The 16,332-nt window shown below is 39.8% G+C and overlaps 1 protein-coding gene across 5 annotated transcripts in view; it reads right to left on the bottom strand.

Annotated features, from left to right (window-relative positions):
* Positions 1–16,332, bottom strand: part of DLGAP1 (DLG associated protein 1) — a 1,173,524-nt gene that overhangs the window by 123,375 nt on the left and 1,033,817 nt on the right. For all 5 annotated transcript variants that reach the window (XM_063923535.1, XM_063923539.1, XM_063923537.1 and 2 more), the window contains one exon: positions 8,098–8,189. In XM_063923535.1, the coding sequence (XP_063779605.1) occupies positions 8,098–8,189 (92 nt within the window). The remainder of the gene's footprint in view (positions 1–8,097; positions 8,190–16,332) is intronic.

Here is a 16,332-nt window from a genome sequence, read left to right as displayed (position 1 = left end):
ATTTTGACTAAGTGTGCAAACGATTTTGGCTATGGGCGATTTTGGTTAACTCATTTAAGCAAGGGGATGCTTTTTCTTTCCCAGCGACCTAGCCAAAACTGACTTGCCTGCACAGTCTATTTTTAGCAGTGATAGCGACCTGGCGGGGACGCGCATCGCTATCGCTGGCTGTGTACAGAGAGCGATATGCACTAACTTTCTGAGCGATTTTGACTCGGCTATATTGTTCCGTGTGTATTGACCTTAACACCTTGAGATATGCACTAACTTTTCATAAGATTTTTAATATATAGTCAAAATCTTACAGATTTATCTCACCATGTCCATGTGTACACACCTTTAGACACAGAAATCTGATCACACTACGCAATACTAATAATCTCTTTGCTCTAATGCAGTGCATGATATATGTAAGTGTAAAGAATTGTGTAAATAGTATTACCTAACATACGCACATTACATTTTTTTTTTTAAACAATAGAATTTTATTGAAATTGACTGAAGCCAGCAGTACAGGGAAGCAATGATCTGAAAATAATGAGCAATAGTAGTTGTAATGAGAGCGGCCGAACAGCCATAACAATGGACATTGGAAAAGTGGCATGGTGCTTAAAAGCTGTGAGATGTGAAAATATAGTATACAGTAATAAATCAAGATACTAACGAACAACCACATTTAGTGTTTCCAAGAACAATAAATTGGAAGGTCAATGTCTTTGTTTTTTAAAGTTTACAATTCTCAGGAATCAAACCAAAAGAAAAACACTGCAGGGAAAAAGAAAGAACACAAAAAATAAAAGAAGATAAAAATAAGGACAGAAGAAGAAAATAAGAGTAAAACAGAAAACTAAACAGCATGTAAGGTTGGGTAGGGGGGAGGAAAAGAGAGGAAGCAAAAGAGCAAAGAAAACGAAAGAAGAGATTAGAATTTCAGCGGAGTCCGGGCATGGGTACTGAGTGTGTGAGGTACCACGGAGACCAGATATTATGAAATTTAGCCACTGTATTATTCCGTAAACTAGTGATATATTCCATGTCGGCAACATAGGGAGGGAGCTTTGTGGTCTTTCCAATGATTAGCTATCAGGGATTTACCCGCCATGCAGATATGCATAATGAGCCTGTCAGTGGGCTTGGGTAGGTTAAGAATAGGGGCATGAAGTGGAGCTGTCGCGGGAGAGAGAACAATACCCTGACCAAGAGATGGAGTGATCAGTGAGCCCACCAAATTCCAGAAGGGACGAATAAAAGCACAAGTCCACCAAACATGTAGAAAAGTTCCTTCTTCCCCACACAGTCTCCAGCATTGACTCAAGGTCGCTGGGAAGATAAAGTGAAGTCTAGAGGGAACCAGGTACCACGGGGTATACACTTTGTAACAGGTTTCTCTAATCGCCACACTTATAGATGCTTTAGCAATGCGCATTCTAATTTCTTCCAATTGAACATCCTCCAGAGGTTGAGAGAGATCTACGTCCCATGCTATTTCGCAGGGTTCACGGGGAGAGGGATCAGGAGTTAGAATGGAGTTATAGATTGTCGAGATGTTACCCTTCCTGCCAGTTGAAGATAGACAAAGGCGTTCAAAGAAAGTTGGCGACCTCAAAGAGGAAGACTTAAGTTGGGAGCTGAGGAAACTGAATCTGGATATACTGGTAATAACACGAGGAGGGAACATCAAGGCGATTCTGACACTCTACAAAAGAGGTCAGGGCAGATTGTCCTTTAATATGGATGAATCTCGTAACACCACAGGATTGCCATGGTACTAGCATGTTATGATCACAACCTGGAGGGAAGGCAGGGTGGTTCCAGATTGGCGACAACGGAGAGGGGTATGCGGAGAGATTATAAGTGGTGCAGAATTTATCCCACAACCTAAGAGTGAAAGCAATCGTGGGAATTAGATAAGCCGAGGCTAGTCTGCATGATTTAGGGAGCCATGGAAGGGAATCAAGTTGATTACCCTGAAGTAAGGAATTCGCACATTACATTTTAAAATATTAAATGGATTTCAAAAGGACAAAATAATCTTCACCACCAAAAACATTCATGCACTGTAAGGATTACTCTACTGTAAGTGCATTATTCATGGACAATAGGCTAGAAGGAGCCAGATGATGGGTTTTCTGTTATGTCATTCAGAAGAATGAAGAGTTTTACAGTTGCTCACATTTCTGTAAGAGACCTCTTGTAAACACAGCCAGATGATCATGACAGGAATGACAGCACATGTAACAGTGACGGATTACACTATTCTGAGACCGGGGCTCTTGCATCAGACAGCATTGTCAGTGTCACCCCTGGTGAATCAACCCTCTTTTTTTTCCAATAGTTTGATAAATGAATCTAATGAGTCTAACCTCTAGACCTGCCAACTAAAACAGCTGGTGTATAGATAACAGAATATGCCTCCAGAGAAATGGGATATTTGTACTTGTAACTGACAAAAAGCATAGTACAAAGACATAGGCTGTATGCACAGATTAGAGAGGTGCTGGGACTGGCACACTTATTTATATGGGAGATGGTTGATAGACAGTCAAAAGGTTGACAGTCAATAGGTCGACTGGGTCAAACGGTCGACAGGGTCAAAGGTTGACAGGATCAAAGGTCAACAGTATTAAATGGTCGACATATGTTTTTTACCATTTTTACAATGTTTGCTGCATTTACTATCCATGTCACAAACTATTAACATTAGTAAAATTGTGGCGAGCGAAGCGAGCCCGAAGCGTGGCAAGTGAAGCGAGCCCGGAAGGGGACGCACTTCAACAAATTTAGGTAAAAATGTTTAAAAACACAGAATAACAACCGATATTTTGTGTCGACCTTTTGCCTGTCAACATTTGTCTTTCATCCTTTTGACCCTGACGACCATTTGACCCAGCCGATCTTTTGACCCAGTCGACCTTTTGACTGTCGTCCTAATGACTGTCTATCTTTTTAATGTCTATCTTCTGTATCACCCCATTCATAACACAATGTTGCTGATAACATCTGTCAATGCAGAGACTGTTTTCAGCAATCAACCACCATTTTGAGGGGTTGTCTTCCTTCGGACAGCTTCTGTTTAGAGAAACTCCCATGTCTCGACTTGGTGGAGGACACTAAGCCCACACTATTACTAGATGGACCCTGGGGAGCCAGGAGCCAGGGAGGAGAGAGGGACGCCGTGTGACACAGGCTGCTGTGTGTATATATATATATATAACAACCACTTGACTCCGGCACTCCAGAAGTCCCACCGGACCTGCTTGCTTAGGTGCCTTCCCCCGGGGGGGTCACCCCAGTACACGAGCAGAAACAAACGAGGCGGCACTCAAAGACTTGAAAAAAGCATCAAACGTGTATTTAGTGCTATCAATGTTTCGGGGACCACCTCCCCTTCGTCAGGATGTCTTTCAAGATCGTCAGGTTCGCTAATAATTCTGCGAGCCCTGAGAAACTGTGAATACGGAAGACCCCTCACCAAGGGTCTAGGGTGGAAGCGATCATGGAAGCTTCCACCCTAGACCCTTGGTGAGGGGTCTTCCGTATTCACAGTTTCTCAGGGCTCGCAGAATTATTAGCGAACCTGACGATCTTGAAAGACAGCTAGACTCCATGTCAGAAAAATTTCGCCAGAGGTGTTATCCCAATCACATTCTTAAACAGGCACGCAAAAAGGTCATGGCCCAAAGCAGAAGTGAGGCACTGAGGGGTGAGAGCCCTAAAGTAAACAGCGATAAGATAACCTGGGTCAACGAGTTTAATACCACCAGCTCTAGGACCAATAAGCGCATTAAACAAATGTGGCCAATTATTAGTACAGACCCTGGTTTATCATCTCTTAAACATACTAAAATTATGCCCTGTTACACACGCAGCGCCAATATCAAGGACCTAGTGGTCAAAAATGATGTCACCGTTTTTAAAACAGCCACGACAGCCACACATTTTTTGAGCCGCAAGCCAGGTTGTTTTAAATGTCTAGGCTGCACTACGTGCAGCTACATGCTGACGGGTGACTTCATCCTACACCCGCATACAGGGAGAAAAATTAACATCTCATGGCCTTTGACCTGTAGTTCTTCATTTGTAATTTATGTGCTGGTCTGTCCATGCAGCCTGTATTATGTAGGTAAGACACAATGCCTTTTCAAGGAACGGATGGCCCAACATAGATCTGCCATTAGGGCCGCCCTTAACACCGGCAAAAGCGACCAACCGGTCGCTCGCCACTTTACACAGATGCGCCATAATTTGGCTGCTATTCGGTACAAAATTGTGGACCACATTCCTGCTTCCCCCCGCGGTGGGGACAGAGCGGCTCAATTACTCCAATTGGAAGCCCGCTGGATTTTCAAACTAGATACCATCCACCCCAGAGGCCTAAATGAACAACTTAATTTACAGTGTTTTCTTTAAATGGGCCTGGTTTCAGAAATTGACCATTTTTTTGCTTTTGTACAACTTATTTTACAGTATTTTTTCAAAAAAGCGCATCGTCAGAAGATATTTGAAGTATTACTCTTCCCTGATTGGAGACAGATCAGGTCCCTTTTGCATGTCTAGGCAGCCAGTAATATACATGTTAAGCAGCAAATATATACCAGGCATACTGAGTGATGTCCAGTACATTAGATTTATATAGGATACTCTATTAGTTCTTTTATGACAGGATCATCGTTGATCCACCAGTGGTCGTACACGGCCAATGTCCGCAGGTAACTTTCGCAATTATGGATAAGTAATTTAGTCGTATTCACTGTTTACATGATCACATTATGTTTTAACGTTTTTTACGACACTTGGTTTACAGCATTATTCATTTATGCAGGCACTTTCCATCATGTTTTTTTATGTTTTTGTTGTGTCACTTGGGGCGGCGCAGCATTGTAATGCTGCGTCGCGTCTCCATGGTAACCGGCTCCCCTCTGTTTACAGTCACGTCATCAGCGGGTCCGTGTAGCGGGATGACGCTACTTCCGGGTGCCGCATGCCACACGCTGCCGGAAGTGCGGGCTCCACACACTGGACGACGCGGACGTGGCTGCAGACGCAGGGACCCGGGATAGGTGAGGTATTTAAGTTGTTTTCTTTGTATTGTCACCCGTTTGCAGTGTCCTGAGGAAGGGGGCCCGTCCCCCGAAACGTTGACTAATAAATGCACCTTTTGCTTTGATTTACCTGGGTGTGAAAGACTCTGAGTGCTGCCGTTACCCTCTATTCTGCATATTGGGGCCACCATATCACTAGGAGGGCACCGGAGCGATACCCCTATGGTGACAACGGAGTGCCGGGCTGTTTTCATGGACTATATATATATCTCCACAATGACATGCACAGTAATACTTACAGTAGCTGGTGGCCTTTACATAACAATCCAATATACACAACATAGGTGTGGCACTTTAAGCATAAAAACTGATACTGTAATGTCAGATTTTATGCTTGGCATTCCGCACCTATGCTGTGTGTATACAGTCCATCCGGAAAGTATTCACATCGTCAAAATGGAATAAATTAATTTTTTCCCTCAAAATTCTACACACAGTACCCCATAATGACAACATGAAAAAAGTTTTTTTGAGCTGTTTTGCAAATTTATTAAAAACTAAAAACTAAGAAATCACATGTACATAAGTATTCACAGCCTTTGCCATGAAGGTCAAAACTGAGCTCAGGTGCATCCTGTTTCCACTGATCATCCTTGAGATGTTCCTACAGTTTAATTGGAGTCCACCTGTGGTAAATTCAGTTGATTGGACATGATTTGGAAAGGCACACACCTGTCTATATATAATGTCCCACTCTTGATAGTGCATGTCTGAGTACAAACCAAGCATGAAGTCAAAGGAATTGTCTGTAGACCTCCGAGATAGGATTGCCTCGAGGCACAAATCTGGGGAAGGGTACAGAAAAATATCTTCTGCTTTAAAGGTCCCAATGAGCACAGTGGCCTCCATCATCCGTAAATGGAAGACGTTCGGAACCACCAGGACTCTTCCTAGAGCTGTCCGGCCATCTAAACTGAGCAATCGGAAGAGAAGGGCCCTAGTCAGGGTGGTGACCAAGAACCTGAAGGTCACTCTGTCAGAGCTACAGCATTCCTCTGTGGAGAGAGGAGAACCTTCCAGAAGGGCAACCATCTCTGCAGCAATCCACTAATCCACTCCTTAGTAAAGCCACTCCTTAGTAAAAGGCACATGGCAGCCCACCTGGAGTTTGCCAGAATGCACCTGAAGGACTCTCAGACCATGAGAAATAAAATTCTTTTGTCTGATGAGACAAAGATTGAACTCTCGCTCATCACCAGGCCAATACCATCCCTACAGTGAAGCATGGTGTTGGCAGCGTCATGCTGTGGGGATGTTTTTCAGCGGCAGGAACTGGGAGACAGATAGAGAGAAAGATGAATGCAATGTACAGAGACATCCTGGATGAAAACCTGCTCCAGATCGCTCTTGACCGCAGACTGGGGCGACGGTTCATCTTTCAGCAGGACAACGACCCTAAGCACACAGCCAAGATATCAAAGGAGTGGCTTCAGGACAAGTCTGTGAATGTCCTTGAGTGGCCCAACCAGAGCCCAGACTTGAATCCGATTGAACATCTCTGGAGAGATCTGAAAATGGCTGTGCACCGACGCTTCCCATCCAACCTGATGGAGCTGGAGAGGTGCTGCAAAGAGGAATGGGTGAAACTGGCCAAAGATAGGTGAGCAAAACTTGTGGCATCATATTCAAAAAGACTTGAGTCTGTAATTGCTGCCAAAGGTGCATCAACAAAGTATTGAGCAAAGGCTGTGAATACTTATGTAGATGTGATTTACTTCGTTTTTTATTTTTTATTTTTAATACATTTTAAAAACTCTCAAAAAAACTTTCACGTTGTCATTATGGGGTATTGTGTGTAAAATTTTGAGGGAAAAAAAATAATTTATTCCATTTTGGAATAAGGCTGTAACATAACTAATTGTGGTAAAAGTGAAGTGCTGTGAATTAATTTCCGGATGCACTGTATGTGGATACAGCTGTAACACAAGTTGAAGTTCATTTACTGTTACTAAACACCTGTATACTAGCTTCATGAGCAACTGTGATGGGTCGGTCCACTCACAGCTAGCATTTTGACAATTTCATGGCTTACACACTTGGCTCAGGGGCTGGCCCACAACTCTGATATCCATAGGTATGGGACATAGCCCAAGTTTGAAAAACCAGATGAGCAAGGTGATCAACTTAAAATGTTGGTTCAAATGTCACATTATATACAGCAAGAGAGATCTGATACCAGGGTTCTGAATATATGAACATATAAGACTGTGAAATATGATAAAGCACCAATACATGAACAACATAGGGGGAAGAAAAAATAATTATATATATATATATATATATATATATATTTATTTATTTTTTTGAAAAGTGAAAAAGAGTAAAAGTGGCCACATTATCTGATGTACAGTATGGGGTAATTATAGAGATTGTGTGTGGACCAAAGTGTGAGGTGAGCTGATAACATAGGGAGCGAATATGACAATATACTGTATTGTATCCCCACTGTATAATACAATGTGTTGATTAAACAGTATAAAGACATAAGACTGCAGCCTGAATGTTTATTTTTCTACAAGTCACAGAAATTATCTACATTATTTATTACCAATTACGAGTTTAGTGTAGGTACCTGTATTTTACCTTCATTGGCAGGTATACATTCCATCATGGAGCACATTTAGAAAGTGACGTTACTACTTACTCACCAAATAAAGGTGATAAAGGTGATATTGACATTAATGGGGAAGGTTTACATATATACATACGGCATATAAGTAGGCTTGCCATAATATCCTTCTAATCTGGGACACCTAGGATTTATGCAGGTTCTGTGGCTGATTAAAACCAGGTGAAATAGAGGCTTCAATTCAGCCAGTCACAGAACCTGTGTAAATCATAGTTGTCCCAGATTAAGGGTTATGGCAAGCCTACATATCAACAGTATTCAGAATGAGTTTCAAACTCTATAATATCAGTTTTGTGTGTGTGTGTGTATGTGTAAAATGTTACTACTTTACTACTACATAACATTGATAATGAGGTGAATCCTTACGCTCTTTCTTCTTCTACTTGGATTCCTACTGACTGATACCGGTAGGCCGCCTCTCTCAGCTCTGCGTTAGCAGCTTCTTCTGGCCCATCAACCTGGAAAACAACATTGATTGATAAATATGCTTTTTGTAAGTCCTTGTACTATAAACTATAAAGACCAGCACCAGGCCATATACATAAAAGACTGCCATGTGTATGGAACATTTGAGGAACATTTGCAGAATTGCGCAAAAATAAAACACAAACTGGTGAATGCAGCATCTCATTTGTAATATCTTCAAAATGGCTGTTGAGAAATTTGACCTTTAAACCAGTGGTTGTCAAACTGTGAGGTGGGTCACTCAGTGGTGCTGTCCTCCATACTAGGTAAGGCTCGCTTGTATCGCTTAGGTAGGTGTGCAGTCTTAAAATAAATGGGATAGACACAAAAAAATGTAGTGGGTAAATGCACAAAAGAGATACATAATAATAATAATAATAATATTGTTAAATGATAAATGATATTGTTAAATTTGAACACCCTAATACAAGGATAGAAGTAAATAACTAGTAATTAGTAAACTTATGTGATAATGTTATGTAAAGTCAAAGAAAAGTTATAAAAGTTATGTGTAATATATAAATGTATATAACATTTTAATTTTTAATTTTATATTCACTAAGTGTTCAGCAAGGCTGTGCTTAGATAACATTATAATAAAATGTGCTAGTAGATACATCCATGTTGCTTCCTGACAAAAGTTTCTCACATTATAATGGTACACGTTAGACAACTTTCCCATAACTTTTGTAAAAATATGTTTGAAACATTGAATATTGAGTTGAGTTATTGAACAATGATAACAAAAGTTTTCATTATAAAATCAATTAAAATAATTAACACTTTGTGAAATTATTTATTGATGAGTACGCAGTGTTAATTTGAAGCATAAGGCTACGGCATCTACTTATTTTGTAAAAGGATAGTTTTAGTTAGCTGTCTAATGAAGACTTGTTTTGGTAAAACTTCCCATAGTAGTATGTTTTTTCCCTTCATGAAAACTTTTTTCATGGCTTCTTTGTAGCTACAAGTGGAATACGTGACAAAAATACAAATATACTACATTCATCTGTTAAATAACTTATATAAATACATTTAAGATGACAAAAAATCTACTTTGTGATTTATGTTGAATTATAAGACCACATATTAAAACATTTATCTCAATTGTGGCGAGTGCATTTTTAGATAACAATTACTACAAAGATATGTTCATTTATTTTGTGTGGTTTAAAACTTCTAAAATATATAAGTTTCTCTCCATCATCAATATTGGCCACATGTGGGCCAAACCTACGATTTGAAGAAGACAGATGAGATTTTAAATTTGGCAGCTGCAAGTGGGACATCTGCTGAAGAATGCTTTAGGAGCGCTGCAGAAAAAAAGCGATCCAACATTATGCGGGGTATATTAACTAAAGATCAATTTGGAATGTTTTTTTTTATCGATTTTAAATCAATGTAAATTGATGTGTTTCAGGGACTAAAATACATATTTATGAACATTTAAAAATCAATATTAAAAAATCACCTCTTGGTAAATGTGTGTTTTAGCCCCAGAAACACAATAAAAATTTAGATCGATTAAAAGTCGAGAGGACAAAATTAGTAAATTAGTAACTAATTTTTTAGCACATTTCAAGGTGTACACCCATGTCCTGATGCATGGAACTCACCATGGAAGATCAATGTGCACATACTGTAGCTTTGTGGGTTTTCAATTCCACCTGAAAATGTGCATGGTGGATTTTGGACAAAAGTCTTCTGTAATATAAATATATTACTTTTTCTTTACTGCTCAGTTTAGTGTCAGTTGAATTATAAATGAAGCATGAAAATGAAGGGACATCAGGACTGTCTTTATTGCATGTGCCATAGAATCATTTTATTAAATTAATTGTGTACCTAGAAATGCATTTTACTGCATCAGTGCAACTGGAAGGTGCAAAAATCCTACCAATAAAAGTATCACTCAATAAAATGTTTAATTTGACCAAAAAAAAACAATTAAACAAGTTAATTGTCAAGGTGGACCTCCTCATTTTCTGTCACCTCAAAAGTAATGGAAAAATCCAGGACTCTTGTGGGAAAGAAAAAGCCATGTGCCCGCCAATGACCCATTTAACTCCTCCTAAAAATGTCCCTCTCCACTTCTTTTATGTCATTTAGCTAATTCTGCACTACAAAACAAAATATTGTTTTTGCATGTGTGGGCACAAATTACTTGAGCTCATGTACTTACTTTATACCCTGCAAGATCTTCCTAACACCTTCCAAGGATGGTAGGCACTCATCCAATCAGGACACCGATTTCAATAAAGAGACAGGGCGGTTACGGCATAGTGCATTGTTGGGGTACCCAAAGGGAAGGTACCCCAACGATGTAACAGTATGGGAAAGTGTTCTTATTTAAAAAGTGCAAAACATGTTTTATGAATATTTGCAATTATGTAAATTACCGCAGCTAATTGATCCCCAAAGGGCAATTCAATTGATGCCAATGGCCGGCATTATCAGGGATTTTGTTACATCAAAATTTGCGATAAGGGCCACTTATTTGTGGTTGTGATCTATGAAAACAGAGGGATCTGGGTAAAGTTATCGCTTTCCTTTGTTTTCACATGAAAATGCATTCATTTTACCATAAAAAAGGGTATTACTTGAACTGGGCCAATAATTGTGAAAAAGCCTGTTTTTTTTTCCAGCTGTGAAATTTTCTGCAGCTTATTGAATTTCCCCTTATACAGTATTTAAATTATGAATGAGCAATGGTCACAAAAAAGTAAGGTTGTCCTGTAGAATTATTAAGTGTTGTTTGGCGTGCTAAGGAACAAAGGCTTTTTCAGGACTAAACAACAAATGGTTGAGCAAGCACTAACAATTCAAACACAATTGCAGAAATATATTTGGGTTTTATAGCTATTGTTGCTAGTTATGCATCTCTGATTTTGCTGGGAAGAACAATATATGCACATTAACAGGCAAACATATGTCTTTGCTGCTCTACTACGGGATAATTAACAATAAGCAATAGCCTGTCACATAATTACATACAGTAGTAAGAAAGGTTGTTAAAAACAAATGACTATCAAGTTCAATAAGTTCTTATATGGGTTAGCACTGTGGATCCAGAGAAAGGCAAACCAAAAACAAAGAAGGTGACAATTTATCCTTGCAGTTGGAAAATACATCCTTTCTCACCATATGTATAGCAATCTGATGTTACTTGGAACAGTAAACCCAATATTGCAATAATGCAAGATTCTCTTAAGGGCCCCATACACATGTGACCACATGTCGCAGGCGATCGCAGACGATCACCCCGGCAGCCTCCCGGAGGGCAGGATCATCCAAGATACATTGTATGCTGTCCTTTTGCATACGATGTATCTTGGGCAATCCTGGGCGATCCCAGCCATGCTCACAGGTCAGACCTGATTGAATGTGCAGCACATTCAATCTGGAGGATCTGATCTGATGCTCACAGGAAAGCGCATCGGATCGGAAGCACCTCCAAAATGCCCGATTTCGTCCGATATATCGGGCCAAATGCCGAATCAGATGAAATCGGGCATTATCGCTCTAGTGTATGGGGCCATTTAGAAAGACAACTAATTCACTTAAAGGCATCAAATCCATGTAACAAATTGTCCATCACTACTTCTTTTCTTAGAAAAGAATTCCATGATTTGACAACTTCACAGTAAAGGGGGAAATTCAAATGTTAGTAAAGTCGGTTGGGTGTCTTTTTCCCCCCTGTCTATTAGATAGGAAAACACAGACTCCCAACTGACTTTTCAAACAATTGAATATCCCCCAAAGAGTCTTAAGGTTAAAATATATTTCTACCAACTGCAACAGATGTTATTAGACACATCTTTGTAGCGTCCATGTATTTTTACATGTTGTTCAGATGTTTAAAGTGCTCTAAATAAATAGTTAATTCATGCTCCTCACTCTCCAGTCTGTGAGGATTGTTCAATAAATAAGGTAACAAGACCTCTCACATGTGTAATGTTCTCTCTATTTAATTCTAGTTTTCCACCACTGCTTCCCCTCACAACCATTAGACTGTGCCTCGTATCAGTCATACCGTCTCAACATCAGTAATAAGATGGCAGGGTTGGTGGAAACATGGTCAAACATTGAGGTCCAAAGTGTGATCAGATTTTTACATCTAAAGGGACATCAGCAGCTGAAATTCAGCACCAACTTTGTTGAGGTGTATAGTGATAATGTCATGTCCTGGACAAATATTTGGGTTTGGTGCACTGATTCTGATGAGTACAGATGTTCAAGATGAGCAGCGGGTATTATTGGAAGGTATTGGACCATCCTGCATACAGCCATCATCTGGTGCTGGGTTATTTCTATCTCTTTGTGCCATTGAAGAAGTACCTGGGTGGGAGGTGATACACATCCGGTGGTGAAGTTCAGAAAGCCGTCATATCCTGGCTTCAGGCGCTTGGCACTGATTTCTTCTATAGGGGATAGATGCCTTGATATACCATTGGAACAAATGCTTAGTTAATCATGGAGACTATGTGGAAAAATAATCTATACCAAGGCCATACTATTGATTATATGTATATATACGAGTTGAATAAATTCACGCAGTGAAAGGTCTTGTTGCCAAATTTATTGAACCACCCTATTTATTAAATTCAATGTATTTTTAATTCAATTGATTTTGATAAATTTTTCTTTACTGAGCAAAATACAAATAATAATAATTTATAGTAGCATAAAACTCACGGAAATGCATGACCTATATAGAAGAGAATTGGAAAAGCTCATCAAATCACTAGCAATGCTTGTGATTGCCTGAGCAGGTTGCATTAGAAACAATGGAATTGGCAACAAGCAGGCAAATGCTACTTTGGATTTGTTCCAGTGTACCTTGGAGTAATAGGACTTGCTGGGAATTATAATTTTATAGGTATATTCTTTGTTTCATAACTTTTTTTTTTACAAATTATTTATTTGCAGAGCATTTCCCATTAATTTCTATTGTCTTTCTGTGCCTATTCAAATACACTGCCCATTGAAAAATACACTAAATCTCATCTTCACTCACTTACAGGCAATCTCACCTGCCTGAAACCAAATTGCCCGATATCATTTTCCTCCCTGCGCTAGACTTCACAAGAGAGATATCAATGAGTTTCTGGTTGTACAATGCTTGTCAAGTTTTTTGAGCATTAAAAGAGGTGCATTGCCTTGAAGATTAGGGGAACAGCAAGTTGCTATGTAAATCACCAAAATATGAGAGTTAGGGAAAATCAACAGTATATCTCCACCTTAGTGATTTTATATTGCTTATCTTCTTTTAGAATTCCTTAAACCAGTGGTTCACAAACTTTTTTGAATCATGGCACCCTAGAGTATCAGAATTTTATTCACGGCACCCCTAGGCCAAACATTTCTTATAGAGAAATTTTGAAATAAATATTAAATAAAAAATATGTTTTATATGTCATCTTTAGGTTCCGTTATGTGGTGAGGAACAAGATTTGCTTCTGTTTGTCCACATATTTTATGATTGGCAGCCACCATCACTGGTTTTTCCTAGTGATGGTGGTGATCATAAATAATTTTGGGGGCAATTCAGACCTGATCGCTGCTGTGTGTTTTCGTACACCAGGCGATCAGATCTTAACTGCGCATGGGTATGCACCGCAATGCCCAGACGCATTGGACGACTGCACCGGGCATCGGTGCCTAGCGAAGGGATGGTGTGAAAAAAGCGATCGCATGGGTGATCGCAAGGTGGTTGACAGGAAGAGGCCATTTGTGGGTGGCAACTGACTGTTTTACAGGAGTGTCCGGAAAAACGCAGGCGGGCTCAGGCGTTTGGAGGGTGGGTGTCTGACATCAGCTCCGGATCCGATCAGTAGCAAACAATCGCAGCGGCAGAGTAAGTCCTGGGCTGAGCAGAGGCTGCACAAACTGATGTATGTGCAGCTCTGCTACAAAAGCGATCGCACACCTGTACAGCACTTTACCCCTCCCCCTGTAGGCGGCGACTATCTGATCGCAGGACTGCAAAAAATGCACCTTAGCGATCAGGTCTTAATTACCCCCTTTGATTGGTCCTGAACCACCAATCCAAGGAACCCCTGCAAGTATTCTGTGGCACCCCAGGGTGCATAGGCACACAGTTTGAGAACCACTGCCTTAAACCTTTTCCATCCCAGATTTTAAATGCATGTTATTTAAAGTATAAAAACATAACAATTAATTTAACACAGCCTAGGTGCATAACTTTACAGCTATGTTAAACAGCATCTGTTATTTTGTGCCCCACTTTTCTTTGTAGGAATCCTTTTGCATGGGATGACGGCTGTCAGTATCGCCCGCTTCGGGCCCCGTGGCTTGCTTCACTTGCCACAGGTTATATTCCTACTCGGTTTCTGTCGTGGACCCACCAACCGAGTGGGAATACCCGATGGAGGTTGGGATTCCATTTGGTGGTATTTAACCGGTTGGATTCTGGCGCCAGTCTCCTATACACCGGAATCCGACAGCTAGTATTTCAACTGCATCACTTTTGCACATATATAGTCCTTTTTGAAAAAGGTGAAGCTGTGGGCAGGGCACGAACCACCCAACACCTCACATGATCATCTCCTATTTGAAATTACCAAAAAGAACAAACTGCTGCTCAAAAACATTTCTTTTTAATATAACAAATCAATTACAATAATGAACCAGCAACAGTTATAAACATTTAAATATATAAATAGTTTCTTTGACATCAATAAATAATATTACAATATAGTGTAACAACAATTACACATTATTCCACCGAATTCCACACATGGTAATAAGTTTGGCTTGCATTTATGCCAGTGATCTTTTTCTAGATTGTAAATCATCTGCTGATCAAAGTTTTGCAAGTTATTTATTTACATATGGAAGTGGGTTAAACAGGCTTATTGGGTCTAACATACCAATTCATAACCCAAGTTAATGAAAAATCATTTAATATGACAATTAGTCACAATGATTATTGGTAACCTGTTATCAAATGTAGACACTCATACAGGAATATTAAATTGCAAAACAGTTTTGTAAAATCAATCAGAAATAAAGCACAGGAAAGCACAACTGTACTCTTGCACCTGGGTTTCATTAAACTGCATCATTTGTCTAGAAAACAGGTTCTCAAACTCAGTCCTCAGGACCCCACACGGTGTATGTTTTGCAGGTCTCCTCACAGAATCACAAGTGACATAATTAGCTCCACCTGTGGACCTTTTAAAATGTGTCAGTGAGTAATTAATACACCTGTGCACTTGCTGGGTTACCTGCAAAACATGCACTGTGTGGGGTCCTGAGGACCGAGTTTGAGAACCACTGGTCTAGAAAGACTTCACTTTAGACCAGTGGTTCTCAAACTCGGTCCTCAGGACCCCACACAGTGCATGTTTTGCAGGTAACCCAGCAGGTGCACAGGTGTATTCATTACTCACTGACACATTTTAAAAGGTCCACAGGTGGAGCTAATTATTTCACTTGTGATTCTGTGAGGAGACCTGCAAAACATGCACCGTGTGGGGTCCTGAGGACCGAGTTTGAGAACCTGTGCTTTAGACTGTTGAAAATCAGAACTGATTCAATAAATATATACAAATAAAGATGCTTCAAGCCTACAGATAACTTGGAAAAATAATTAAGGACTTTTAAAGCTACCCTTACATGTTATACATTTTTTACTTTCCATCAAGTTGTTTGCATTTGTCACTACACACGGCACTATAGGATCATCATCATCATATAGAAAAAAGATTGCATTAAAAATCGCATAATTGGCACATACAAATATAGGTTTTGATTGTATAAATTAGGCAGTCTGAAAGAATTGTGACAGTACACCGTACATGCTCCAAACTGATTATATATGAAGATCCATACCCTCCAACATGACCCGCCCCACTAGGTACAAAATGCTCTGTTTCTGGAATTCCCTCTTAATTTATGATTGCCATCACCTGTGTAGAAACAGCTTTCTTATCATTTAACTAGTTCAACACAGGTGCTGGAAATCATAAATTAAGAGGGAAGTTCAGGAACAGAGCATTTTGTACCTAGTGGGGCGGGTCATGTTGGAGGCTCTGAAGATCCATTTTCCAACTGAATAAATCATAATCAGATGCTTTTTGTTGTTATATTTACATTTGATTGTCTAAATCC

This window comes from Pseudophryne corroboree, chromosome 5 (assembly GCF_028390025.1).
Source record: "Pseudophryne corroboree isolate aPseCor3 chromosome 5, aPseCor3.hap2, whole genome shotgun sequence".
Classification (NCBI taxonomy): Eukaryota; Metazoa; Chordata; class Amphibia; order Anura; family Myobatrachidae; genus Pseudophryne; species Pseudophryne corroboree.
This window is presented reverse-complemented; position numbering and strand designations above follow the sequence as displayed.